Source organism: Saccopteryx leptura, chromosome 3, assembly GCF_036850995.1.
Source record: "Saccopteryx leptura isolate mSacLep1 chromosome 3, mSacLep1_pri_phased_curated, whole genome shotgun sequence".
NCBI classification, from domain to species: domain Eukaryota; kingdom Metazoa; phylum Chordata; class Mammalia; order Chiroptera; family Emballonuridae; genus Saccopteryx; species Saccopteryx leptura.
The window spans coordinates 290,785,854-290,813,015 of record NC_089505.1 but is presented as its reverse complement, the minus strand read 5'-3'; the positions used below and the strand labels follow the sequence as shown (position 1 = coordinate 290,813,015).

Sequence of the window (27,162 nt, the reverse complement as noted above, 5' to 3'; positions counted from 1 at the left end):
TTCAGGGCAAGCGTTCCTCTTTCCAGGCTAAAATGATGTTTGAGCTCTGGGACTTTGACCCAGTACTTGTTAAATCACTGAATCACACCCAAGTGACAAAAATGTCACTGCTAACTCATGGAGCACAGTCCCTCTTGAACACTCCAAAGGCTTTTCCTTAAACTGAAATTTTTCTGTAATCTTTCACTTATTTTTAAAAATCTATTCTGTAGAATATTCTTTAGAATATTTTAGTCTTTAGATTGTGAATATTTTTATGACAAATCTAATAATTGAAGATGGTCCTTATACACCAATGATGAGATAAAGTCTCATAAAAACAAAGGGTAGTGATATCAAATGTTTGTTTCCAGCAGCAGAATTTTATTCCTTCTGAGATAGAAAAAGTTGTTCATCCTTTATTTGTGGCTGGCAGTTAAATCCTGAAGCATGAGGAGTTGCTGATGAAGCCACTTTCTCCTTGGGTTCCCTGTCACTCGGCTGAAGTGGACACATTTGTGGGCAGAGGAGGAGGAGGTGGGATCAGTGCCCAGGGGATCAGAGTAGGTTGGTCGAAAGAGCTTATCACACAGCCTGCTCTGCGTTGTGACTACAAGTTTGTTGTAATTCCGGTAGTGGGCAAGAGCTCTCCCTGTGAACACGGTCTGTGCCATCTTCAGTAGAAGGGAAGATGCCCAAGACCTCAGTGCCTGGAGGACAGGCCAGGCCACAACCCAGGACCAGGTCAGCAAGTTGGCACGACTGAAGCTAACAGGGAGTGTGCAGGTTGGGGTACCAGGGCTGAGGTTAGCAGTGTAAGCTGCACAAAGGAGGAGCCCAGCGGAAGAATTCTCGGAGCACCCAGACAAGGCCCACAGTGGCCACGAGTAAGTCAGCAGGACGGGAGTCCAGAGGGAGCAGACAGCTCTGTGTCAGGACGCAGTGGGAAGGAGGAGGCCATGGGCTAATCTCTGTCCATGGTTGAGTGGCCTCCTCGGAGATGCAGCCGAGGCCCCAGGTGTGTTCTCTTCCAGAGAAAGGCACGATTCAGTGGACACCTGTGACCAGGGACTTCAGTTCAGAATGCTTTTCCCAGATGAGAGAGTTGGAAGGCCCCTATGCTGAGGAGGAGAGAGTAGCACCCTTTCCACAGGTTTTCCTCAGCTTCTCTTGGCCCTCCTGCTGAGGGCAAGGTGCTTCCTGGAAGGTCAAGGTTCAACTTGTCACTGGCCTATCAAACTCTCAGAGAGACTGCTTTTCTTTCCTAATGGTCCCAGAAAAATTTTGGTCTTGAATGACGTTTAGCTTACATCTCATGCACATTGTTGAAGAGTCTCTGTTTTCCGGAAAACGTATGTGAAGGGAGCCAGGCTGCTGTTATCAGAATAAGGGAAAACATTTGCTGGGCAAGCGAAACCTGAGTCCCTGGCAGATCAGGTAACAGCGTCCATGGCCTCAGAGACTTCCCTTTGCCACCTCCTGCTTTAGAGGAAGATGACCAGCTTCCCCAAGAGGACGTGGAGCTTGTTGGAACCCAGAGTTCCTCCTGAGCTCCTGAGGGTGGGGCCAATCAGAAAAGCTGAGGGCTCCAGCATGAAAAAGACGGACACCCAGAGAAATCTGTGTAGGATCAGGCATCCTGGGTCCACTGAGCTGTCCATGGTCCTAGTGCCCTGCCCCGCTTTCATCCTGATCACATCTGTCCCCACGTCCCTGTTTTCCCCCTAATGGGTAGGATTATGCCCATACCACCACTCCATGTGGTCCAGCCAGATGCCTACCTTCAGGGACTGACCAGTCTTATGTAGACTTAGTGACACCTGGTCCTTATTTTCTTAGTCTTTCTCCAGAACACTCATCTAGCTTAGATACTTACCTGTCACATTATCCTTATTTATTAAGGATTTAAAAATTAGAAAGACTATCTGTGTACATGATTAAGAGAAACACTATGTGATTAGTAAAGATACATTTTTTGCCAATTTTTACAGACTAAGAATAGAGAAGTATTACCGTCTTGCCAGAACTTACTCTAATTCATAGCCAGGTCTTCAATTACTAATTCTATTTGGCAAGTAGAGCTAACTCATGGCTGTCAAACTTCCTTATCACTCACTCACTTTGCAGATGTGCCTTTCATGTCAGTGATTTCTGAGACCCATTTCCTTTCTTTGAGCATGTCCAGCTCACATGGTGAGGGGAACACAGGCTATTTCCGGGGAGCTCCTTTCAGGTGTCTCCTCTGTCCTGGGAAGGCAGCCCCCCCCCCCCCCAGGGTCAGGCTGAGCATACTTCCCTGGAGAAAGAGAGAGGCATCAACAAACAAAAACTTGCATTATAATTAGGAAGATGAGCAGAGTTTAGGGACTTATAAAGGAGAGAGGTTAAGAGAATTTTTTTCAAGTGATTTCTCCTTAGTTATAAATTTTTTTTTAAGTTCCAATTTTGTCTGACAGAGATGGTAGACAGGCCAGTTTTGTGTGTCAGGGCCTGGGATTGTCTCAGGGCCACCTGGAATACACATTCTGCATTGTCATGCCGTCTCAGTGACTTTCACATTTTCAGCTCTTTACTTGTATATCAGAAATCGAGCCTGACCTGTGGTGGCACAGTGGATAAAGTGTTGATCTAGAATGCTGAGGTTGCTGGTTTGAAATGCTGGGCTTGCCTGGTCAAGGCACATATGGGAGTTGATGCTTCCTGCTCCTCCCCCCTTCTCTCTCCCTCTCTCTCTCTCTCTCTCTCTCTCTCTCTCTCTCTTTCCCTTCTATCTAAAATGAATAAAGTCTTTTAAAAAACTTTTTTAAAAATCAAAATATCCCAAGGTTTTAAAATCACTTGCAAGTATATTGTTCTTGATGAAGAGTGGTTAATTCTCTCCAGCAGGGGAATGTATCTGGATGTAGAGCACAGCAGTAATTGCTTTAATTGCTGCCTTTATGTCTTCTATTTTTATATCCACTCTATAGGACTTTTACAGTGTGGGAGTTGCTACCATGTAGAAACGCTATTATTTCCCTCCGTGGACATGATTTTCATTCTCTGCACACTGCCCACCCTGCAGCCTGCCTTTCCATCAGGAGTTCTTCTCCGACTCTTGGACTCCATCCCCTGCCCGCCCTCTGTTCCACCAATTTGTGTTCACCTCGTTTTCTCCATTGTCCCCCAGGGCACACGCAGTTACACCGTTTCCTCTCCTCATTTGTGTCAAAGCCTCTGATTTCAAACTTTTTCAGATCTTCTGACAACTTTAATCTTATCTAGAGGGCTATTTTCTGGCTGTTATCTCTTTCCTTCAGTAAAGAATTTGGGTTCTCTTTTCATCGTAACTGAACCCTCTCTTCCCATCAACCATACTACTCATGCAAATGGCAAATCAATGTCAATTAGTGTTCAAAATAAAGATTGTCTGCCAAGGAAACTGAGTGAATTATTTATTCATGGAGATGCGGTGTGCTTTCTTGCCTTACCTGTATCTGCCAAGTAGATGAAGTCCACTCAGTGAAATGTTAACCCTAACTTTTTAAAACACACATGCTCAATTCTGGGGCAGCTCCCTCAGCCCCACCTCCCAGGTCCATGTACCAGCAGTTCTGTGCTTGGTCCCTGGCTCATTTACCCTACCCGCCCTGCTAATGCTCTTTACCGTCACCACCACCGCCTAAGCACAAGCAGTAGGACAGTCACAATTGCTTTCTTCTGTGATGCCTCAATATTTCAGAACTCTTGAAATAAATGTAGATTAAAAACAACCTGAAAGTCATCACTCATTTTTGAAATGAATGTTTTTCAAAAGCAATTTTTTAAGGAAAATATTTTACCCTCAATAAAAATTGTATGAACAATTCACACTTATTGTAAAAATATTTTAAACAATATTGAAATCATAAAAAAAACAAAAACCTCAGCATAAGCTGCCTGAAATTCCTCCCCCTTGAGACGAGCACCGTGAGTTTGGTTATTGTGCTGGGTGTGTACGTTCAGCCCGGAGAAACTTCCTTCTCCACTCCCCGCAGTCCACCTGCTCACGCCTCATCACCAGTCCTCGCCTCCACTTCAGGTATAGTCTTCAGGAAGCCCCCCGTTCTGCGTGTGTCTCTCCCTGCACATGGACAGCAGCTTCAGTTTTGTGTTTGATCTGTGTTGCTTTCCTGGGTGTTCAACACCTGCCCTGGCCTCATGATCATGACTGTGTTGCTTCCTGTCAATTCCCAGGGCCCAGTGAGTATCCAGATGTGTGGCTGCTTGGTAACGGCAGACCCTGCTTCCCCACGTCCCACCCTGCACTTTGCCTGAGAAGCCTGCCCCTCCCTCTGCCTGGTGAGGCTGCCCAAGCACCAGCAGGGCTGCCATGTGGAGGCTCAGAGAGTGGCTGATGTTGAGCTACAATCCCCCCACCTAGCTGTGAGGACTGCAGGGGCCACTGCTCTTTATGAAGTGGAGGCAGTATAAGAACCCGTTTTGCAGCATTTAGCAATAATGTAAACACAAAATATTAATAGGGATTATTGTTAAGAGGAGATATCTGCTAACTGTTCCTTCTTTCTTGATCTTCTTTCTCCAAATCTCTATAATTGCAGTGTATGCTTTCATAAGGTATCTCATAATTATACAATCTCATCTATTATTTTTGGTTGATTGTCTCACTTGCATATTCATCTTGTCTTCAGAGCTGAACTGTAGACACCTTTGAGCAGGACGTTGGCCCCACTCCATCTAGCTGGGGCTGCTGTCCTCAGCAGCACTTGTGGAGCTGGTTGGTTACTCCAATAATGGGATGCCTTGATTAGACATAAGAAAGGCCTGTGACCTGGGAGTGTGGACCTGCTCATTGAGGGCAGAAAGGGAGTTGCTCCTGAGAGCTCTGCCCATGGAAGGAAGAATTGAGCCTCCCCATTGAGAAAGACTGACTGATGAACTTAGTTTTGGACTCAACTGAACAGTTTTAAAGACTGTTCCTCTATTTTTTTTGTGTGTGTGACAGAGACAGAGAGAGGGACAGATAGGGATGGACCAACAGGAAGGGAGAGAGATGAGAGGCATCAATTCTTCGTTGTGGCACCTTAGTTTTTCATTGACTGCTCTCTCATTTGTGCCTTGACTGGGGGACTACAGCAGTGTGAGTGACCCTTTGCTCAAGCTAGCAACCTTGGGCTCAAGCCAGTGACTTTTGTGCTCAAGCCAGCGACCATACGGTCATGTCTATGATCCCAAGCTCAAGCCAGCGATCCCATGCTCAAGCTAGTGAGCCCATGCTCAAACCAGATGAATCCGCGCTCAAGCTGGCAACCTCAGGGTTTTGAACCTGGGTCCTCCATGTCCCGGTTCAAAGTTCTATCCACTGCGTCACTGCCTAGTCAGGCAGGCTGTTCCTCTTTTAAAATAGTTCTCTACTGCTGAGAATTAAAAGCCCTGAAATGTAATGTTAAGATGTAAATATGGACAAATTCCTTCTTTTAACAAACTCAAAAAATGTTCAAATTAAGAACTTTTTGTCCCAAAACATATAATGGTTTTAAATTTATATGTAAAACAAGTTTCTAATGCTTGAAAAGGGTCTTCTACTGTATAAAATACTACATTAATTTTTCTGACCATAAAGGTTCTCGGTGGAGGAAAAATATTAATAGATTAAATAGCAGAGTTTTCAGCAGCAAAAGTAAACTATACTAGGAAGACAGCTGAACCTCATATCAGCAGAACATTGCTGACCTTGACTTGTTTATGGACAGGTTTAATGATTTAATTTTATTTTTAAATTTATCTGGGAGTGTCTCTCTCTCTCTCTCCCTCTCTCTAGGTGAGAGGAGGGGAGATAGTGAGGCAGACCCTCGTATGTGCCCCAACTGGGAGCCACCCAGCAGCCCTGTCTGGGGCTGATGTTCAAGTACTGAGCTATTTTTAGTGACTGAGTCTGTTGTGCTCCAAGAGAACTATCCTCAACACTCTGGGCTACACTTGAACCAATTGAGCCACTGGCTGTGGGAGAAGAGGGAGAGAAAGGGGGAAATGAAGGGGGAGAGAAGAAGATGGTCGCTTCTCCTGTGTGCTCTGACAGGGAATTGAACCTGGAACATCCATATGCTGGGCCAATGTTCTATCCACTGAGCCACTGGCCAGGGTCTGGGACTCTATATTTTTAAGCAACTTTAGATTAATAGAAATGATAATAAGAAATCTGCCAGCGAGGGACACAGGGTTTTGATAATTTGCTTAAATAATTTCCCCATTGTCCCATCTTCACCACTGTTAGATGTTAAACTGGCACAGAGAGTTTCTTTCTTTCTCTCATTCCTTTTTTTTCCCCCTTGTGAATATTTCCAAATGGAAATTCAGAATGTCAAACCTGACAACTGTTATTCCAGTTGAGAATGCAGCTTACAAGAAATGAGTCATTTATTACCGACTTATTCCTGTCCCATGTATTATGTGTAAATGAATGAAGATTGCTTCCTATTTATGGGAAGCCGGCATACTTATGCAAATACCTCATGGAGGACTGACTTCCTGCCAAAGTGGAGTCCGTGGTCCCGCGAATGTGCCAGGGGACGTGAGAGGGCTTGTCTGGCAGCTTTTCGGTTTCTAGGCCTGAATTTAACCCAGAGTCTCTGCAGTAGTTAATTCTCGGTGGCAAAATGCAATTTAACATGTTTATGTTACTGTTTGAACAACCTTATCTTCTAACAAAAAGTAGGTTGCCTGGAAGTTATTAGTAGAAGACTATTTTATAAAAATAGTATCAAAACACCAGAGAGTCCTGGGGTATGTGTTAATGGAAGTCACATGGGTCACTGTGGCTCAAGGTCAATTATTTAAGGAAATAATACAGACAGGGTAAATCAAAGTCCACTACTGGAAAACTAATTGATCTGTGGACTCATCAAGGGTCAAACAGGAAGAATTACCATTTGGTCTTTAGTTCTAAACTATAAGTAGAAATAATAGAATTGTATCTGTCTCTGAGTCCCCGTGTCATCCTGGATTCTTGCTGCCACTCTATCACCAAACTTGGTGTTGAAAGAAAAAAAAAATTATTTTTGAGAGAGAAGAAGGAAGAGAGAGAGAAGCAACTCAGTGCCCCCTGGTACTGAGGAACAGAGATCAAGTTGGGCTAAGTGGACAAAAAAGAAAAAAGTGGCACATCCTTAATTACCGCTGAACAATAGCTAATTACCTTCATGCAGCTTTAATGTAACACAACAGTAGCCAAGATGGTGTTTGGTTGTAATGTGATTTACACAAGATAGCCTTTCAGAACTGGGATGGTCCCACCAGTTTGCAGCTTGCATTGTAACAGGTATTTCCTGGGTATGTGTGTTGTCATTGTGGGTGACCACGTTTGGCCACTGCCATCTAATGCTTTCCTAGGCTTGTTATTAGCACAGGATAGCTTTCGGTTTAACAATGGAATTGCAGGAGCAATTATTTCACTGTGTGCTTAAATTTGTTCTTGATCCTTCAAAAAGCAAGAAAATCACAGACATTTTTATTGTTATCAGAATGGAAAGCACAGTAATTGTCGTAACAGGATCTAATCTATGCACTCTGCTTGATTTCTATTAGATGGAACTGCAATAGTTCTAGAAGCCTCAGATACCACCTCGGTCACAAGTTTAGAGTGTTTCTTACTGTAAGAGATTAGCTGTGACTGGCTTTAGTCTTACAGCAAAAGGTTTAAGACAAAAAATATAGCTTTAAGTACCTTCAGCAGTGAGACTGCACCAATCAAAAAGTCAAGCATTCTTTTAAGTTTATGCTATTTTCTTTTTTTTTTCTTCTTTTTTTTTTGTATTTTTTTGAAGCTGGAAATGGGGAGAGACAGTCAGACAGACTCCCGCATGCGCCCGACCGGGATCTACCCGGCACACCCACCGGGGGCGACGCTCTGCCCACCAGGGGGCGATGCTCTACCCCTCCGGGGCATCGCTCTGTTGCGACCAGAGCCACTCTAGCGCCTGGGGCAGAGGCCAAGGAGCCATCCCCAGTGCCCAGGCCATCTTTGCTCCAATGGAGCCTCGCTGCGGGAGGGGAAGAGAGAAACAGAGAGGAAGGAGAGGGGGAGGGATGGAGAAGCAGATGGGCGCTTCTCCTGTGTGCCCTGGCCGGGAATCGAACCCGGGACTTCTGCACGCCAGGCCGACGCTCTACCACTGAGCAAACCGGCCAGGGCGTTTATTCTATTTTCTTATTCACTTATTCTATAATTATTTATTGAGTTCTTACTATATGCTAAACTCCCCAGAGTAGAATTGACCTATAGTTTAAAGTAATAAAAGTCTTTAGATTTGCTCATTTTTTCTAGAAAGAGCTATTTAAAAACAAGATTTTATTTACAGTTTTTTCAGTATTATTAATTTTTATTCAGCTAGATTTAGACCGCCTGATCATACATGTCCCTGGTTGGGGAGGGCAGAGTCTCAGGATCCCTTAGCTGGCTGTGGACTGCTCAGCGGTCTGGACATCTGCTCAGCAGTCTGGACATCTGCTCAACTGTTGTCTCAGTTCCCTTGCTCCACCTGCTGCGAACCTGCCTCATGTTCCCTCACCATTCCTGTTGGAGTTTTCTCTGCTGTTCCTGCTGCCACCCCCAGAAACAGGTCATCAGTGGCAGTCGAGCCACAGCCACACCGTGGAGACAGGTCCCTGGGAATAATGGCGAGAGGAGGTCATTAACTATCACCTGAGAAGCATCAAGGTGTTTCTAAGAAGGCAGGGCACTTAGGCCTTGGTTCTGATGTGCATGTTGTGTTATCTGTGCCAGGGTTTTGATTTAAATAACAGTAGCAGTAATTGAGTGTTTGCTCTCTGCCTGAGACTTTGTTTCAAGATTTGCCTTCTATAACCCCCAGAACAACCTGTAAGGCTGCATGTACCATTATTCTCACACATGAGGAAGCTGTGCCTCAGAGCACAAGGAACTGGGGGAAGATGATGTAGCTTGAAAAGGGGAGAGTTCAAATCCAGTCAGTCTGATGTGGGAAGTTTCGCTGTCAGGCACCCCCTGGTGGTTCCCACCTTTGCTTATTTATGAGAATTACCTGGGAACTTTTAAGAAATGATTGGGCCAAGGCTATTCCCAAGACCAACTAAGTAAGAAGTCTGGGGGCAGGACCATGACATCTGTCTTTTAAGCTTTCTAGGTGATTCTAATAGGCAGCTAGACTGAGGATCCCTGCACAATGTCCCGACTGGCACCCCTGTGCAAGTGGTATTTCCAGAACACTGAGAATGATACGAGTAAGTTGAGAAATCAATCACCCGAGTTCTCAAGAACTGACTCACCTAGGAGTGAGGTGACAGGTGTATTAGGCTTATCAGCTCACCAGCAACACCAGGCAGGACCAAGCTGGTTGATTTGGAGAAAACACTGTGTTTCGAGAATATGTTTAGGAGGTTCTAAAATCCCCAAACCAGTTTGTGTAAGTGAGTGTACGCACTTCCCTGGGTGGGTAAATGGATAGAGGTGATTTTAGCATCTACCGGGTATGAGAACAAACGTCGGAGACTTCAGGAGTTAAGATGTTACTTTATTGGCCAGTTTAACCTGCGCAGGGGCGAACTCCCAAGATGTCCGGAGACACCGTGCCCACAAGGAGCTGCAAATGGAAGCCGCACCTGGAGCTTACAGCCAGGTCCTTATATATCCTAAGTGAGCAAGCATAGCACAGAAGCAGATGTGGCAGCAGGCATCCCCAAACTACGGCCCGCGGGCCGCATGAGGCCCCCTGAGGCCATTTATCTGGCCCCCCGCTGCACTTCCGGAAGGGGCACCTCTTTCATTGGTGGTCAGTGAGAGGAGCACTGTATGTGGCGGCCCTCCAACAGTCTGAGGGACAGTGAACTGGCCCTCTGTGTAAAAAGTTTGGGGACCCCTGGGGGAGTTCACACGCAGCATAGCAACAGGGGCTGGCATAGCAACAGGGGCCGGTTTTAGCTTAGTGGCAAATTTCAAACCTAAACTTCTGATAAGGGTCTCTGACCTTCTTTGTTCCCAGCCTCACAGGAGCCATATCAGCACTTACTGTTCTTTCAATAGTTACACTCTTTGCAGCACTCCCTGTTCCTTCAATAGTTACACTCTTTGGCAGCCCCAGTACTCCCTGAATCTAACAGTGATCAGCAGGGTTGGGAGCAGGACCAGAACCACAGCTGCGGGTCCAGAGAGGGAAAGCTGAGGATGGGCAGGAAGGGTCAGAACAAGCGTCGTGATGAAGGTGGGCCAGGGCAGGTGTGCAGGGGCCCACGTGATGACATGAGAGGGAGATAAGGGGGTCTTTCCAGGTTCAGGGCAGAGAAGGCGCAGTTATGGGGGAAACATGGTGGCCAGCGAGAGGGTAGATGATGTGAGAGAGCTCACCGGGGCTCCTTGGGAGAATGGTTCTTTTCTTCCCTCACTAATTAGCAGATTCCTGTTGTAAGACTGCAAGTACAAGGGTCGTGACCCTCAGAAGACATCAGCATGAGGGAGCTTCTACAAACGCCTTGGTTTTCTAATGTGTTTACTGTCTGTGCCTTGTGCTAATATAAATCTCACCTGGCAATAGAATGGCCCAGGCCTTCTTCTTGTCCTCACCTGTGAAAGGTCATCAGTTAGTTATATGGTTGAGGGTGATGGAAATGCTGTCATATGTGTGAGACAAAGAAGCCCTGCCCTATCTTGCTGGGGCGTCACTAGCTACATGTCCCTTGAAGTGACAGCTGCTACTTCAGGGGATACTAATTATACATCGAGCACTGGGCTAATTTGCATGACATATTATTATGTCTTTACAAGTAATCTTTTGGAAAAGGTGTAATTATGATTATCCCTAATTTATGCAGGAGGGACTCTAGCTTAGAAATGTAAGGGACTAGCCTAAGGTGCAGTTTCCTGACTATTGGCCGTTGCAGGTATGCAGCATGGGACAAATTTCAACGGTGATTCAGTGTCAAGATGTACAGTAGCCTGAGGGGACCTGAAGCACAGGTGTGGCCTTGAGAAGGACATGTTTCGTTGTCCAAGCTTAAAATTTAAATAAAAATATGGGCTATTTTCTAAATATAAAATATCATCAATAAAAAAAATCACTGTGAAAGACAAATCTATTCTCTTAGCTCCATGCACAATGCTATGCCTGACACAACACTCCAGATGGCATTTTAGCATTATCTGTGTTAGAAATTGTTTCCAAATCAGAGACTTAGAGAGACTGACTGGACATTTTAGATGAGTCCTTGGTGGTGGGACTGGAGTCACAAATGCCCAAGGTAATTAGAGAAATCTATCCCTGGGGTATGAGCCAGTCAGGCTGAGGATGGTGTAATGGTTCCTGGTGTCAGGGTGGAGGAACCCTGAGGCTGTGCTCAGGTGGACCTGTGTGGTGTCAGTTGTGTTACTAAATTGTGGTCCTGGAACCAGCAGCTGACTGGGAAGTCACGGCCCCACACAGTGATGGGTGATGGGGTGATGGGGGTTGGGAATCTGGGCATGAGGGGTTGGGTCTCCAGGTGGGTCCTGAGCCCCTGTGCCATGCAGCATGGGTATAAACAGTGGCAGATTCCCCAGGAGAAGCACCCAGGAGGTGGTTTCAGAAATGGGACTGGAGTTTGAGTAGAGTGGCCTGGAGCCAGAGCAGTCCGTGCAGTGTTAGTGGCTGGTAGAGAAAGCTGTGTAGTGTGAGCTCTGGGAGCCAGCAGCCCTTGCCTGGCTCCGACAGGGTTCCTGAAGCTGAGGCTCCGTGCCAGCCTTACTGGGAGAAGTCCACACCCTTGGGGACTGGCCTCTGTGAGCAGTCTGTGCCCTGGATGAGCAGTCTGTGCCCTGGACGGGACAGAGAAGTGAGTGACGGGGCATTCTGGGTGTGTGCCATTTATCATGCATATATGATTATAATAACATAAGCTTCCACTTACAATACAGCAGGTGTTCTGCACAGCAATGACTGTTTCATTGCTAAGGAATACTTTATTTGATTTTTTGGTATGAGAGGTCAAGTGTGAGAGGTAGAGGCTATTTACTATAAATGCCGGGGCAGCTTTTTACAAGAAATTCATGAGCCACATCTTGAATTTCTGAAGCTCAGTGTCTAACGGTCATGCCTGGAAATCTGCAGGCTGAAGAATTCTCCAGGTAGTTCAGGGGCTCAGCCAGATTTAGAAACCTCTGAAGTGGAAAACAGACATGGGTATAAACCAATTAGATCTCTGCCTTTTTTCTTTTTTAATTTTAGGCTTGCATAAAGAAATATGCTTCCCTATCCAAGGTTCCCACTGTGCTCCAGACCCCACCCCCACCCCCGCTTGACATCTCCCCACCTGTCCACTCCGACTCCTCCACTCCTCTCAGCCTCTTGTCCGGCTGTAACAAGAACTCTTCCCTTCCTTCATTTGCATCTGTCTCCCTATCCGCTCAGTCTGGCCTTTTTCTTGTTTTCCTGCCATCTCTCCAAAGTTGTGGTTACGTCTGCCTGCTCTTCATGGGCTCCCAATTTCAGGGAAGGACTAAAATGTCACCACAAGCTGCCAAAAACACTGAACATGAATTTGGTCCTTCATTCCTGTCGACCCCCAGTGGAGGGAGCTCCTGGGACTCCCTTCCCCTTGACTCTGAGGAGGTTTACTTCTTTTTCTTCCAATGGCATTTACTGTTTTTAAATTAGAAATGACTGGTGAATTTTATTAATTCCCCTTTAGTTTTTTGTTAATATGATGGGTTTCCTTCTTTAAGCTACGATATAAGAAGTTATATTGATTTGTTACCTGGAATAAGTGACTTATGATTGACTATTTAAACAATGGAATTTATAAGAAAAATATCATAACTATATACCATCTATTAACATAATGTAGATTGGGAGATAACTGTATTTAGCCATCTCAAACTTTAAAAATATTACCAAAGTAATCCTTTTTTTTTCATCTTTTCAGCAATCTTGACACAGAGGAATTATGTGGTAAGTTTGAGACCAGTTGACCCATGACCTGTTTGAGAATGAAAAAGAACACTGTCATGAATTTCTGCATGTCCTGAGTTAATGTCATAGTCAAGGTCCTGGAATCAAATCACAGGTCTTCATGATCTCTGGGGATGTCTTTATCAATGAATTTCACTCAATCATGTATTTCACTGTGGAAAGACTCGGTCCTCATAATTTGTTAACTAAAGAAAAAAATGTTATTAAAATTGGGACAATTAGTTTCACAAGAGCAAGTTCTCCAGCAGTTTGAATGTATTTTTATTATAATTTTTCCATTGATTTGAGAGAGACAGAAACATTAACTTGTTGTTCCACTTAGTTGTGTGCTCATTGGTGCTTCTTATATGTGCCCTAACTAGGGATTGAATCTGTGACCTCCGTGAGCCATCCAGCCAGGGCTGAATGTATTTTTAAATTGGTGTTTAATACAAATTTATTATTCTCTTCAAATATATTGGGGAGATATTTTTGTAACTGTTTTGCAAAGCTGACCTCTTGACATGTAAAACCGACTTTGTTCAACACCTGCCTAAACCACTCTGGAGTTTCCATGTCACTTGCAAAACAAGTGATTCAATGAGGAGTGAAATCTTTACAAATTTCTGAAGTAATGGCTTCTTCATTTATTTTCTTCATATTTGTGGAAACAAAAGTCAAGGGCTAGGAATGTGGAAAGGCAAATAGTTTTAGGATTCTTTGCTATGAATAAATTATGAAGAATTGTGAGACTATTCAATTTGAAACAGCTGTATTTCTCTGAAAACTAGAAGGTTTAAGTTTTATGCTTTAAGGTAAATATTATATATACAGTAACAGCGTTGTCCAAGTTTGGCCTTGTGGGGAGGAACAAAATTTTTTCTACCTCTATAATTTTTTTATGTGGTCTAATAATCAAATCTACATGGGACAAATTAACAAGAGAAAATAAGCAAATTTAACTACATACCTACATATGGAAACCCCATATATACTATTCACAAAAATTAGAGGATATCTCAAAATGAATATGAAGCAATAAAATATCCCCTAGTTTTCGTGAGCAGTGTACATGAGAAAGTAAGAAACAGAAAGGGAAAATGAGGTGTATAAGACATTCTGAGCTAAGTATTGACAAGAGAAAGTCTAGCCTATAGAAAAATTCTATAAAAGTATATTTAAGACAAATTTTGTGGACATGCCCAGAATCAAAATCTCAACAGATTAAGAAAATGCTTCAGAGAATGGCAATTTTGCAGCTTATTCTATACTTTAGAATCCAAAGAGAAGACTTAAGGCAGGTGCATGAAATCCTTTGGCTGCTGAATCAGGAGGTAGGAGAAAGCAAAGTAGGGAGATCTCTAGGGCTGGATGAAAGGCTACATGGAGAAACATTTCTTTTACACTGGAGGTACAGGTAGCTCACCATGAGCACTCACAGCACATAGAGATTGTCTTTGGGGAACAAGATAACAGCTCAGGTTCTGTGGCCTCCTGCTCTGGTTCCTGTGGCTATGCCTTCGAGGGGTGGAGGAAGAAAGTTACTCTGACATGTCAAAGGTGTGCTATCCTAGAGGCATAGGAACAGTGGACAGGGCTCATAGGTAAAGAATGGCCCTTGCTAAGGACGCTGTGGGCCTGGAGGTGACTTCCCACCAGGCCCTGCGCAGTTAGGAATTTGGGATCAGACCAGACCATCCTGGGCAGTTACTTTTGGTCACTGCACTGGTCAGGTTTATCACACAGACGCTTTATTATTCATCATGAGGTCGTCAGCGGGAGGTCAGGAGCCTGGGGCTTCAGAAGGGAGGAGGTCACTACAGGACAATAGGAAGAGCAGGAATTCGGTAATAGAATTCTGCCCTGCTCTGTAGATGGGTCATAAAAAGTTTTTTCTGGTGATAACTCTTATTATGAGCAAGGCACCAATTTATTTTTTGGGGGGTAACATTGGTTAATAACATTATATAAATTTCAGGTGTACAGCTTTATAATGCAGCAGCTGTGTGGTCTATTGTGTGCTCACCTGCTGAAGCCTGGTCTCCTTCCATCAGCATGTATTTGACCCCATTTACCCTCATCTTCCCCTAACCCCACCCCCTCTGGCAACCACCATTCTGTTGTCTGTGACTATGAGTTTGTGTTCTGTTTGTTCATTATTGCATTTTGTTTTATATTCTACATATGAGTGAAATGATAAGGTATTTGTCTCTGTTTGACATACTTGGCACAATATGCTCTAGGTTCATCCATGTTGTGGCAAATGGTAAAATTTATTCTTTTTATGGCCAAGTAATATTCCATTTTACCCAATCAGCCATCAGAGGACACTTAGGTTGTTTCCTTGTCTTGGCCACTGTGAAAAATGCTGCCATGAACATGCGAGTGCAGATACCCTATGTGTGTGTTTTCAAATTTTTCAGGTAGATACCCACAGAGGGATTGCTGGGTCATATGGTAACTCTATTCTTAATCTTTCTAGGAAGCTCTATACTGTTTTCCACAGTGTCTGCACCAATTCATATTCCCACCAACACCATGAAAGGGTTTCCTTGTCTTCACATCCTCCCCAACGTTTATTTCATGTCTTATTGATAATAGCCATTCTGACAGGAGTGAGGTGGTATCTCATTGTGGTTTCAATTTGCATTGCCTTTGTAACTAATGATGTTGAATATTTTTTCATATACCTGTTGGTCATCTGCATATCTTCCTTAGTTTTCTTAATTCTACAAATAAGTAAAACCACACAGTATTTGTCTTTCTCTGACTTGTTTAACTTAGCGTAAAGCCATCGGGGTCCATCCAGCTGTCTGCCTCTGCAGTGAGCGCTGGGGGACAGGCAGGGGAGAACTGTTTCTCTGCAGCTGTGTTGTTGAACCTGTGAGCACAGGCCATGCTGGCTACGGGAGCAGGCGACCCTGGGGTTCCCACTCCACCCTGTCCTGGCACTCCCTCTGTACCTGGCTCTTGGACAGAGATCACAAGTTGGGATGTATGTCTCCTCTGTCTGACCGTAGGCTCCCTAACGACAGAGACCTAGTTGGCTCATCTCTGTGTTCCAAGCTCCTAGCACAGCACCTGGCACAGCACCTGGCACACCGAGGGCACTAAGTAAGTGTGTGCTAAGGTGGGGGGGGTGAGAAGACGAGCCCTCGGAATGACAGGGTGGAGGAGTCATCTCCTCTGTTCATGTGCAATGTCTCCAGCTCTCTCATCTGACTTGTCAGAGTTCCCTGGAGTCCCTGGTCCTGGCGTGTGTCCCTTGGTGCGTCAGTGCGTAGACAACTCATATTCCATCCTGGGACATTCACTGATTGAGGCAAAAATCTTGTCTATGAAAATATTTAGTTTTAAAGGTAGCTCTCCTTTGTGTTTTCTTTTCATAACCCTGCATTTTAAGCACTGAATTTTGTTCTCCATGTATGTCTGCCGCTTGCTTTGAAAACCCCCATTAGATTCTTCCTTGATTCTTGGTCTATATTAAAGTTAAAATGTGCTAACAACTTCACCTTTTTGCGTTTTTCTTCACACTTTTTGCTTGTTTAACTTATCTATTCTGATAATGATTACTTTCCAACTTAAGAATATTTTGTAAAATCACATTAACTTGATGTGTAATTTATGTTGAGTTTTGTCTATTACCAATAATTGCAGAAGCAGGTTAGGCATCTTTGTCAACACTGTCAAAGTCAACATTATAACCAAGAATTGAAGTGTTACTTTGAACCAGGCAGTTGAGTATCTGCTTCCTTATCTTCCACAAATCTCTTCCTGAAAGAACCTTTCTATGAGATGGTTTGCATCACACTGTTTTTACCAAATGTATAATCAGGAATGCATTTGCTTTTTGTCAAAAACATGTCATTTCTTTTTCATCTATGTGTTTACTGTATTGTGACAAAAATATCTAGAATTGATTTATTATACACCTGCGTTTTCTTCTCAGAAGTCTGCACATTTACTAATAAGTGAGTCAGTGGTATTTCTCATTTGTTATTAATGCCAATGTCAACGAATAATTCTACCTGGAATGTTAAGTAAATTATTCAAGGAAGTTTTTGTCAAACGTGCTGAAAGTTATCCCAGTGATCACAGGCAGCTTGTATGTGATCAGTTTAATTCCATAGATGCTTGCAGCACCAGTGAGAGACGGTAATAAATGACAATGACGAGTTCATGGGGACAGTGAAAGCTGCTGATTTTCCAGGGACAAAGTTCTTGGTCTTTTCAGTACATAAATTTGTAGGTATTTATATTACCATATGTTTTGCTCCATAAAACTCACTTTTTGCCCCCCCCCAAAAGTGGAGGGGAAAACACCCATGCATCTTATGGAGCGAAAAATACGATATTTTATCAAAGATTTTAACACATCATTTGGTTCAGAATATTTTTTTTCTTATTTTCCTCCTTAAAACCCTAGGTGTGTCTTATGGTCAGGTGCGTCTTATGGAGCGAAAAATACGGTAGTTTTGGCTTGTCCATAAATCCAAATTCATATTTTCTTTTTTTTCAGAAAAGAACATTTCTTCATAAATAATGGTAACCATCCAGGTTATTTTTAAATGAAATGAGCATAGGGAAACTAGTCTTATTTGAAAACCTTCCAGTTTTCATCTATAGCTGATATTTTAATTGTTTTATAGGTGTATTTTTGTTTTGTGATTACCTAAAAGCAAACTTGAATTTACATGACTATCTTTACTTTTCAGAATACTTTTCTCAGCACTTGGGCGAGTATGAAAATGTCCTGGTGGTGCTTGAAGACCTAAATCTCTCCATCCTGAAGGCAATGGGCAAAACAAAGAAGGTAAGGACACGTTGACATGTGTTGTCTATGAAATCTCTCGTTTGAAAAACATTTTTTTGAAAATATCTGTTTTTGAATGTATCAAACGTATACATTGTTTTTATCACTGATCATTTCTTTTTCTTCCTATTCAATAAGGTTTTATTCATTCACAGTACAATGACAGAATGCTTACAAGGTGTAAGATACTAGGCTTACATGGAAGATACAAAGGTCAGAAGCAGCTCTTACCTGGTGAGGAAATAGGTTGTGAGCAGCGACCACAGTGCAATGCATGGCTGAGAAGCATGGGTGGATTCCTGATTCACTGGAGGAAATGCCCCTGAGTAATTAGAGGTTAAGCAGTCACAACAAAGCAAGAGCCAGGCACTTGGAAAAGCATGTGCAAAGGCCCTGGGTCAGGAGGGGCACAAGGCAATCAAGGAAATAAAGGTGGTCAATGAGGCTAAGGTACAGAAAACCCTAGAATGACATGATGTCGGGTGGAATGGGTGCGTTAGGGAGGGAATGTGCCTTCCATGATACTGTCGACAAACATGAAGATTTAGGCTGTATCCAAATGCAAATTAATCGGCCACGATTTTAAGCAGAGCTATGAAAACTCTTGCAGTCATTAAAAAAAAAACATACAAGAATTAGCTTGGAATTAGGGTGGAGAACATGGCCAGTTAGAGTCAGAGGATGAGTGCAGAGGCTAGTTCACGGGGCTGTGTTGGGAAGCAGTGGCAGGAGAAACAGAGACAAGTGACTAAGTGCAGGTAGAGCTGAAGTCCTATCCATAGAACCTGGAGGACTGACTATGGGGAAGTGAGAAGGAAGTGTCCCAGATGAACACCAGTTTTTCGCTTGTGTACCTGGGTGGTGCACCACCTGACAGTGCTGAAGGCGGGTCTGGTTTGAGCAGGTCAGATCGTAAGTGCTCTTTCAGACATGGTGACTTGAAGCTGCCTTTAGACATCAAAGGACATCCTCGTGAGCCTCTGGGTCCGTAGTTCTAGGTCTGAGAGGTGAAGTCAGGCCGGAGCTGGACATCTGTGACAGTCAGACAAAGGCAAAGAAGGCAAACGGCATCATGTGGGTTGGAGGCATTCCTAAACCTGAGCTCAAGGACTTCACTCTGATGGTGGGAGAGAGTCCGAGGAGAAGCGGTCAGAGCAGGAGGAGGAGAGAGAATGCAGTGTCCAGAGGCGGAGGGAGAGGCCATTTCATGAAGGAGGGAGTGGGCAATACTCTTGACAAGTATGGAGAGATCAAGGGATAAGAATTAAATTTTCCATTGTCGGGAAAAAAAGATATCTGAGCTTATAAGGTACATGGTAAGTAAAATTTTGAAGCATATCTGCTTGTTCCTGAAGCCCCGTGATAATGAACAAAATGAGACTTTTATTTTGATGGGGAGATCTATGGCAACGCAACTTGGAAATTGAAAAGCAATAGACAGGCAGCAGCTGACAGGAGACCCGAGACATTCGACTGCTTGGCCTGCAGTGAGAAAAGGCAGAAAGCCCACAGCGCAGCTGGTAAGGTGGCTCAGGAGCTGGTGGCACTAGCGGCCACCAGAGAAGGAGGAGAATCTGACCTGTTGGAAATGTGTAAGGCAGTTAGTTCCCTGGATCCCTGCTCTTTCCAACCCAGGGGTGGGGGTGGAGGGGGGCCACAGCCACTCTACCCACCAGGTAGGAAAATATAGATTTGCCCTCTGAAAAGATAAGAGAGTCTCTGCCCTGCACGGGCCAGCACAGTGCCGGGGTTACATAAAGGTTGGCATCGTCCGTGTATAGACAGCAGAGTCTTCCCAGCTACTGTCCGTCAGGTGGACAGCAAGGCCGTCTGAGACCTCCAGCCAGGACAGGAAGGGCTACAGCTCTCCACAACAGGGCTTGGCCAGACTACCTTCCCCTCGACAATAATGGGCTTGTTCACAGACCCCCTCCACACACACACACTCACAGAGGCAGTCAGCCAAGCATCTCCAGGCTTCTCACAGGAAAGACAGAGACCAAACCAACCAACATGGGAGGGGGGAGGGGGCTTCAGGGCAGAGAGTTCACCTGTGAAGCAAGAACAGGATGAGCAAACAGTGGACAACGAAAAAATATTAAGGAGCTCTTGGAAATTTAAACTACAGAGCAGATATAAAGGTTTACCAGATTTATGGAAAATAAAGTTTAGAATGTGTTTAGAAAGAAAGTGTGAGAAAATTGAAGCATCAGCTCCAGTTCCCCACAGAGAAAATGGAGTCTGCGTGCATTTTCTCTTGACCTCATCAGGAGGAGTGTTTGGAAATGACATAAAATTTCATCCCTTGGGACCTTCTTTCCAGAAACAGTCATTTTCAAGGCTCCTGCTGGGCGGCTGGCCTCTCTCTCCCATTCCTTGGGTCTCAGCTGAGTCCCAGGCCCTCGGGAAGGTCTCCTCTGACTGCCTCCCTGGAGCAGGTTGTCTTCATTAGAGGACCCCTCTGCTCCTTGCTGGCAATGGCCAGAATTAGTAACTATGCAACTGTTTTAGGTTTTGTTCTCTAAGGAGGAAGAATGGCAGTGTTGTTTTTTAATTACCGGAGCCTTGCAATTACAACAGACCTGACAATTAAATTGCACCCAATAAAAACATGCTGATGAATTAGATAAATTGGTTAAATGGAGGTTCACATAGCTCCAAAAGCCTAATACTTTTGCTCCTGAAAGAAAAATTGCACTGTCTATTTAAGAAGCTTTCATATTTCTTTAATAAGAAGGAAAAGCAAGTCTGTAATCTTTATTTTCTCACCAGTTGCATGGAAAGCATGTTCTTTTCTCGGTATTAATACTGTGAGTCTTTGTGGGATGTAAATTGAGGTCAAGCAGAGCAGTTGCCGAGGTTTCTTACATACGAAATGTTTTTCTTAGCACTGACTTTTAAATAATGCATTTGAACTATACAATCATACTGCTCAATCAAAGGCTTTTGATTTTAAAAAAGAAAGGAAAGAAGAAATGGTCAAAAATAAAGTTAGAAAATTCTTTGTGTGAAATCTCAAAGACGCAGGGAACACAGAGTCTGACAGTTTTCAAGCCACCGTGGAAGCGACACCCGCAGCACGGTGACCCTTGTGTGTGAGAAGTCCAGCATTTCTTTCTGCCCAGATGAAAGTCTGTTCTCAGTAGGAAGGGCTGCCAGCCATCAGCGGTCTGTCTTCCCTTGCTGTCTGTCTGTCCACTGCTTCAGAGAACAGGTGATGTGGGTTCCAAATGCTCAGCAGGGGCTGCAGGAGGACCCTCAGGGCAGTGTGTCCTCCTGAACACGATCTTCCTCCCCCTGTACCACACCCTATAGGGGGTCCCCAAGGTCACCTGGGTTAATGTACTTTGCTAAAGCAAACACCACAAGTCAAATGCCAAGGGGCCATTAGAAAGCCCTGAATTTCTGACTTGGGAATTTTACAAAGAAAAGGGTTAACTTTCTACAAGGGTAAGAAGTTGACTTATCCTACATTCTTAGTCTGTGACATGCTTGCCACCTCCAGGTGGATGTGTGGTTCTGATGCCCAGGCTCATGTCCCTGGTGTGTCATGTGCACAAACATAGCAGTTGGAAAGGGAAGGGGGTTGTCATAAGCTAAAGCACACCGCTGCTTGGGGTGTGATGGTCATCCAGCTGTATGAGCTCGATAAACGTCCACACGGGGGTCCTCGAGTTACGACACAGTTCCGTTCCTTTGAAGCGGTGTAACCCGAATTTTGGTGTAAGTCAAAACACACTTTAGCCTAACACAAACAAAGCACTTGCGCTTTTAACAGTCCAAAATGGCGTAGGTAAGCGTACTGGGGGGTGCCAACTCCCTCACTCATATGCCTCATTACTGTGTATTCTTCCACCACGCAACCGAACTAGTTCGCCCACTAGGAAGGAAGGAAGGAAGGAAGGAAGGAAGGAAGGAAGGAAGGAAGGAAGGAAGGAGGGAGGGAGGGAGGGAGGGAGGGAAGGAAGGAAGGAAGGAAGGAAGGAAGGAAGGAAGGAAGGAAGGAAGGAAGGAAGGAAGGAAGGAAGGAAGAGAGATGAGAAGCATCAACTCATAGTTGTGGCACCTTAGTTGTTCATTGATTGTTTTTCATACGTGCCTTGATTGGGGGGCTCCAGCCAAGCCAGTGACCCCTTGCTCAAGCCAGTGACCTTAGGGTCATGTCTATGATTCCATACTCAAGCTGTCAACACTGTGCTCAAGCTGGTGACCTTGGGGTTTCGAACCTGGGTCCTCAGCATCCCATCCTGTTTCTCCATCTACTGCACCACCATCTGGTCAAGCTCTGCATTATAGTTTTGTCCTAATCCTTTGAAGTGTTTGCTAAAAAGAAAAAGAAAAATTATTCTAAATTGTATCATGGAGCAAAACACTGCAGTGTCTAGTACTATAGGTCTTTAGAAACAAACTCTTCAGAGTCCAGCTGTGCATCCCCAAGGATGTGTATCCACCTTCACATTTTTATGTCCCACCTATGTATGGAATCATATAGTTCTAAGTTTTTTCTGATTTATTTATTTCACTCAAGGTCCATCCATGTTGTTGTAAATGATCCGATGTCATCATTTCTTATGGCTGAGTAGTATTCCATAGTATGTATGTACCACATCTTCTTTATCCAGTCATCTATTGAAGGGCTTTTTGGTTGTTTCCATGTTTTGGCCACTGTGAACAGTGCTGCAGTGAACATGGGGCTGCATGTGTCTTTATGTACCAGTGTGTTTGAGTCTTGGGGGTATATACCCAGTAGAAGGATTGCTGGGTAATATGGTAGTTCTATTTTTAATTTTTTGAGGACCCATCATACTTTCTTCCATAATGGTTGTACTACTTTACATTCCCACCAACAGTGGATGAGGGTTCCTTTTTCTCCACAGCCTCTCCAACACTTGCTATTACCTGTCTTGTTGATAATAGCTAATCTAACAGGTGTAAGGTAGAATCTCATTGTAGGTTTGATTTGCATTTCTCTAATAGCTAATGAAGATGAGCATCTTTTCATATATCTGTTGGCCATTTGTATTCCTTCCTGGGAGAAGTGTCTGTTCATGTCCTCTTCCCATTTTTTTTATTGGATTGTTTGCTTGTTTGTTGTTGAGTTTTATGAGTTCTTTGTACATATATTTTGGATATTAGGCCCTTATCTGAACTGTTGTTTAAAAATATCATCTCCCATTTAGTTGGCTGTGTTTGTTTTGTTGTCAGTTTCTCTTGCTGAGCAAAAGCTCCTTAGTCTGTTGTACTCCCATTGATTTATCTTTGTATTCACTTCCCTTGTGTTTGGAGTCAAATGCATGAAGTGCTCTTTATAACCAAGTTCTATGAGTTGAGTACCTAAGTTTTCTTCTATGTAATTTATCGTTTCAGGTCTTATATTTAGGTCTTTGATCCATTTTGAATTAATTTTAGTACAAGGGGACAAACTGTAATCGAGTTTCATTCTTTTGCATGTGGCTTTCCAGTTTTCCCAGCACCATTTGTTGAAGAGCCTTTCTTTTCTCCATTGTGTGTTGTTGAACCCTTTATCAAAAATTATTTGACCACTGATATATGTGGTTTTATTTCTGGGCTTTCTATTCTGTTCCATTGGTCTGAGTGTCTATTTTTCTGCCAATACCATGCTGTTTTGATTGTTGTGGCTCTATAATATAGTTTGAAGTCAGGTATTGTAATGCCCCCAGCTTCGTTCTTTTTCCTTAGGATTTCTTTGGCTATTTGGGATTTTTTATAGTTCCATATAAACCTGGTGAATTTTTTGTTTCATTTCTTTAAAAAATGACATTGGAATTTTGATGGGTTTTGCATTAAATTTGTATATCGCTTTGGATAATATCATCATTTTGACTATATTTATTCTTCCTATCTAAGAACAAAGAATATTTTTTCATTTCATTATATCTTTTTTGATTTCCCTTAACAATGCTTTGAAGTTTTCATTATATACATCCTTTACATTCTTGTTATGTTTATTCCTGGGTATTTTATTTTCTTTTGTTGCAATCATAAAGGGGATTATTTTTTTGAGCTCATTTTCTGATGTTTCATTGTTGGCATATAGGAAGGCAATGGATTTGTATATTAGTTTTGTATCCTGTGAACTTACTGTATTGGTTTATTGTTTCTAGTAGTCTTTTTGTGAAGTCTTTGGGGTTTTCGATGTATAGGATCATCTGCAAAAAGTAAACCTTTACTTCTTTCTTCCCAATATGAATGCCTTTTATTTCTTTTTTTTTGTCTGATTGCTCTGGCTAGAACTTCCAGCACTATGTTGAATAAGAGTAGAGAGAGTGGACAACCTTGTCTTGTTCCTGATTTTAGGGGAAAAGTCCTCATTTTTATGCCATTTAATATAATGTTAGCTGATGGTTTATCATAAATGGCCTTTATTATGTTGAGATATTTTCCTTCTATACTCATTTTGTTGAGTGTTTTAAACATAAAATGATGTTGTATTTTATCAAATGCCTTTTCTGCATCTGTTGATGAGATCATGTGGTTTTTGTTCTTTGTTTTGTTGATATAGTATATTACGTTAATCTTTTTACGTATGTTGAATCATCCTTGTGATTCTGGGATGAATCCCACTTGATCATGATGTATTATTTTTTTAATGTGTTGTATTCGATTTGCTAGTATTTTGTTTAGTATTTGAGCATCTCTATTCATTAGAGATATTGGTCTATAATTTTCTTTTTTTTGTGTTGTCCTTGCCAGATTTTGGTATGAGGGTTATGTTGGCCTCATAAAATGTGTTTGACAGTATTGCTTCTTCTTCAATTTTTTGGAAGACTTTAAGTAGAATAGGAACCAAGTCTTCTTTGAATGTTTGATAGAATTCACTAGTATAGCCATCTGGCCCTGGACTTCTACTTTTGGGGAGGTTTTTAATAGTTGTTTCTATTTCCTCCCTGCTTATGGGTCTGTTTAGGCTTTCTACTTCTTCATGACCCAGTCTAGGAAGATCGTATTGTTCTAGGAATTTATCCATTTCTTCTATATTGTTAAATTTGGTGGCATATAGTTTTTCATAGTATTGTACAATAATTCTTTGTATATCTATGATATCTGTTGTGATTTCTCCTCTTTCATTTTGGATTTTGTTTATATGAGTCCTTTCTCTTTTTTTCTTAGTGGATCTTGCCACACACATTCTTAGATACACTCTATCATCATCTGAGAACTAAGTGGGTCTTTACTTAGAAAGTAGGGGAAGACACAGGCCGTGTCACACAGGGATATTGAGCTTTTATTTACCAAGAGAGTGAAATGTATCCCAAGATAAGCTAACATACTTGAGACCACAGCACAGACAGGAAGGTGGTCTCCTGAGTCTTGGGCAGATGTGTAAAGGACCCCAAAACACCCAAATAGGAGTTCAGCTGTGTTTTCCCCAAATAGTTAGCTGTTTCAACATCATTTTTTCATTCTTTATGTGCTTTCTCAACACATGTATCCTTATTAAATACTTATGTTCAGACTTGTGAGCTCATGTCCTCCCCCTGGTGACATCGTCTTCAGTGTCATGCCCCTGCTCCCTGAGAGCTCGGTGGATTGGAAATGTGAAGGACCAGCGTACCATGGTACTCTTCTTTCCCAAACAGGTTTTTTGTTGTTGTTGTTTGACCATTTTTTTTTACATAGTTTTATGAGTTATAATTGTTTTTTTTTATTCTAAGGAAAAATTCCACTGGAATTTTTATTGGATTTGTATGAAACTTATAAGTGATTTTGGGAGAATTATCACCTTGGTAATATTCAGCCTTCCTATGCAACAGTATACATATTTTGCCATTTAGGCAAGATTCCTTTTCTGTCTCAGTAAATCAGTATATAAATGATTTTACATTTTTGTTGCTTTTATAGATGGTCTGCCTGTTCGTGTTTCTAATTTAGTATCTGTGGTACGTTAGAAAGTGATTGATTCTGTATGTGTATCTGGTAACTAGGTTATGGTTACCATCTTGAGTAGCTGCTCTATCTGTGACATTCCATTCATATTCCTCTGCCGATATTGCAGGCTCAAACACCAAGATCCATTTGCCATTTATGGGAGGTACCAACCCCTCCCCTCTCTCTTCCAGAAAACATAACCAGTTTCTGCAAGGTCTGGCTTTCTGACTCACTTCTCCCATTTTTCTCATCTGAACTTTGAAGCTAGACTTCGTGCCCATTGTTGTTACATAAGGTTCCAAATTTTACTTCTGTACCACAGTAAGCAATGACTCTACACTTTAAATTCTATTTGTCAGAGGAACATGATAATTTTCACAATAACAGATATAACTTTTAAAATGATGTCACAAGATACTATAAATACAAACTTGTAAAACATTGTTTCCTTATATTTTTTAATCAGAAGATTAAAAAATGCAGAAATAATAAAACAGTGAACACTTAATTTATTTAATTAATTGCCAGTACATTATATGATATAGGCTATGAATAGACTTGATGTTGAAGAAAGAAAGATCAGTGTTAACTGAGTAGTCAGGTGAAACATCAAACAATGGGCCAGATTCTAACAGAGAAACATGATAGAAGAGTCTGCAGCTACGGACCCTCTGACCTTTCAAAACGGGTAGTTTGGGGCTGGTTCTGCCAGAGTCACTCATTTATGACCAGAGAGGCTATGGCTTCCTGTTGGGCAGGGTCAGGTTTGCCACATTTCACCTTATTTATTGTTTCTTGAATGAGTGTAAATACTATGCAGTGATTTTGCAAATAATCTTGAGTTGCAAGGACTTAGAAAAAATTCCTAGGGCTGTCACAGTGAGAGGCCTCAGGTAACCTCTGGTGCACCCCAAATCCACAGGGATTTCTATAAATAATCATAATCACTGTTTTGGTAATCACGATTTTCAGGCAATCCTCCCAACCCTAGTCCCTCCACCCCCACCCAACTAGAAATAAGATGTGGTGAGAAGTTGTGTTTGGTGTCAGGTACCTATGGTCTTGAACAGCTGCTGTTTTCTCCTTTCTTTCTTTAATTTATCTTCCTTCAGTTGCCATCCAGAATACTTATTATGTTCTGAATGGAAATCGGGAGTTAATTTTCTGCCTAATGAAATGATGAGTACAAAGCACACATTTTATTTAAACAGAAAAGCTGGTTTGTTTTGCCCAAGGATAGCATTCTGAATACAGCTGGCTGCCTTTGTGAAGTTAAAGCCCTGTTTTGGGGGAACTGATCCTTGGCAAGTTAAAAGCTCCTAAGGGAAAGAGAAGTCACTGCAAACACTTCTAGGGGACACACAGCCCAGCATGTAACTCCTGTCATGAGAATCAGATTCGACATGACTCATTCCTTTAGCCTGAAGTGGAGAAGCACAGAGACTAAAAATTGGTCTGTGTTGTGTTTCTCAGACCTGACATGCACCAATCACTATCAGGTTAATGTTGTTTTTTCCTTTTCTTGATTTTCACTGCAAACAAAAAATA

The 27,162-nt window shown here is 42.7% G+C and overlaps 1 protein-coding gene across 2 annotated transcripts in view; it reads left to right on the top strand.

Annotated features, from left to right (window-relative positions):
* The window catches only part of NECAB1 (N-terminal EF-hand calcium binding protein 1), a 110,238-nt gene that overhangs the window by 25,784 nt on the left and 57,292 nt on the right, over positions 1-27,162 (top strand). For both annotated transcript variants that reach the window (XM_066378759.1, XM_066378758.1), the window contains exons 4-5: positions 12,886-12,911; positions 17,627-17,724. In XM_066378759.1, the coding sequence (XP_066234856.1) occupies positions 12,886-12,911; positions 17,627-17,724 (124 nt within the window). The remainder of the gene's footprint in view (positions 1-12,885; positions 12,912-17,626; positions 17,725-27,162) is intronic.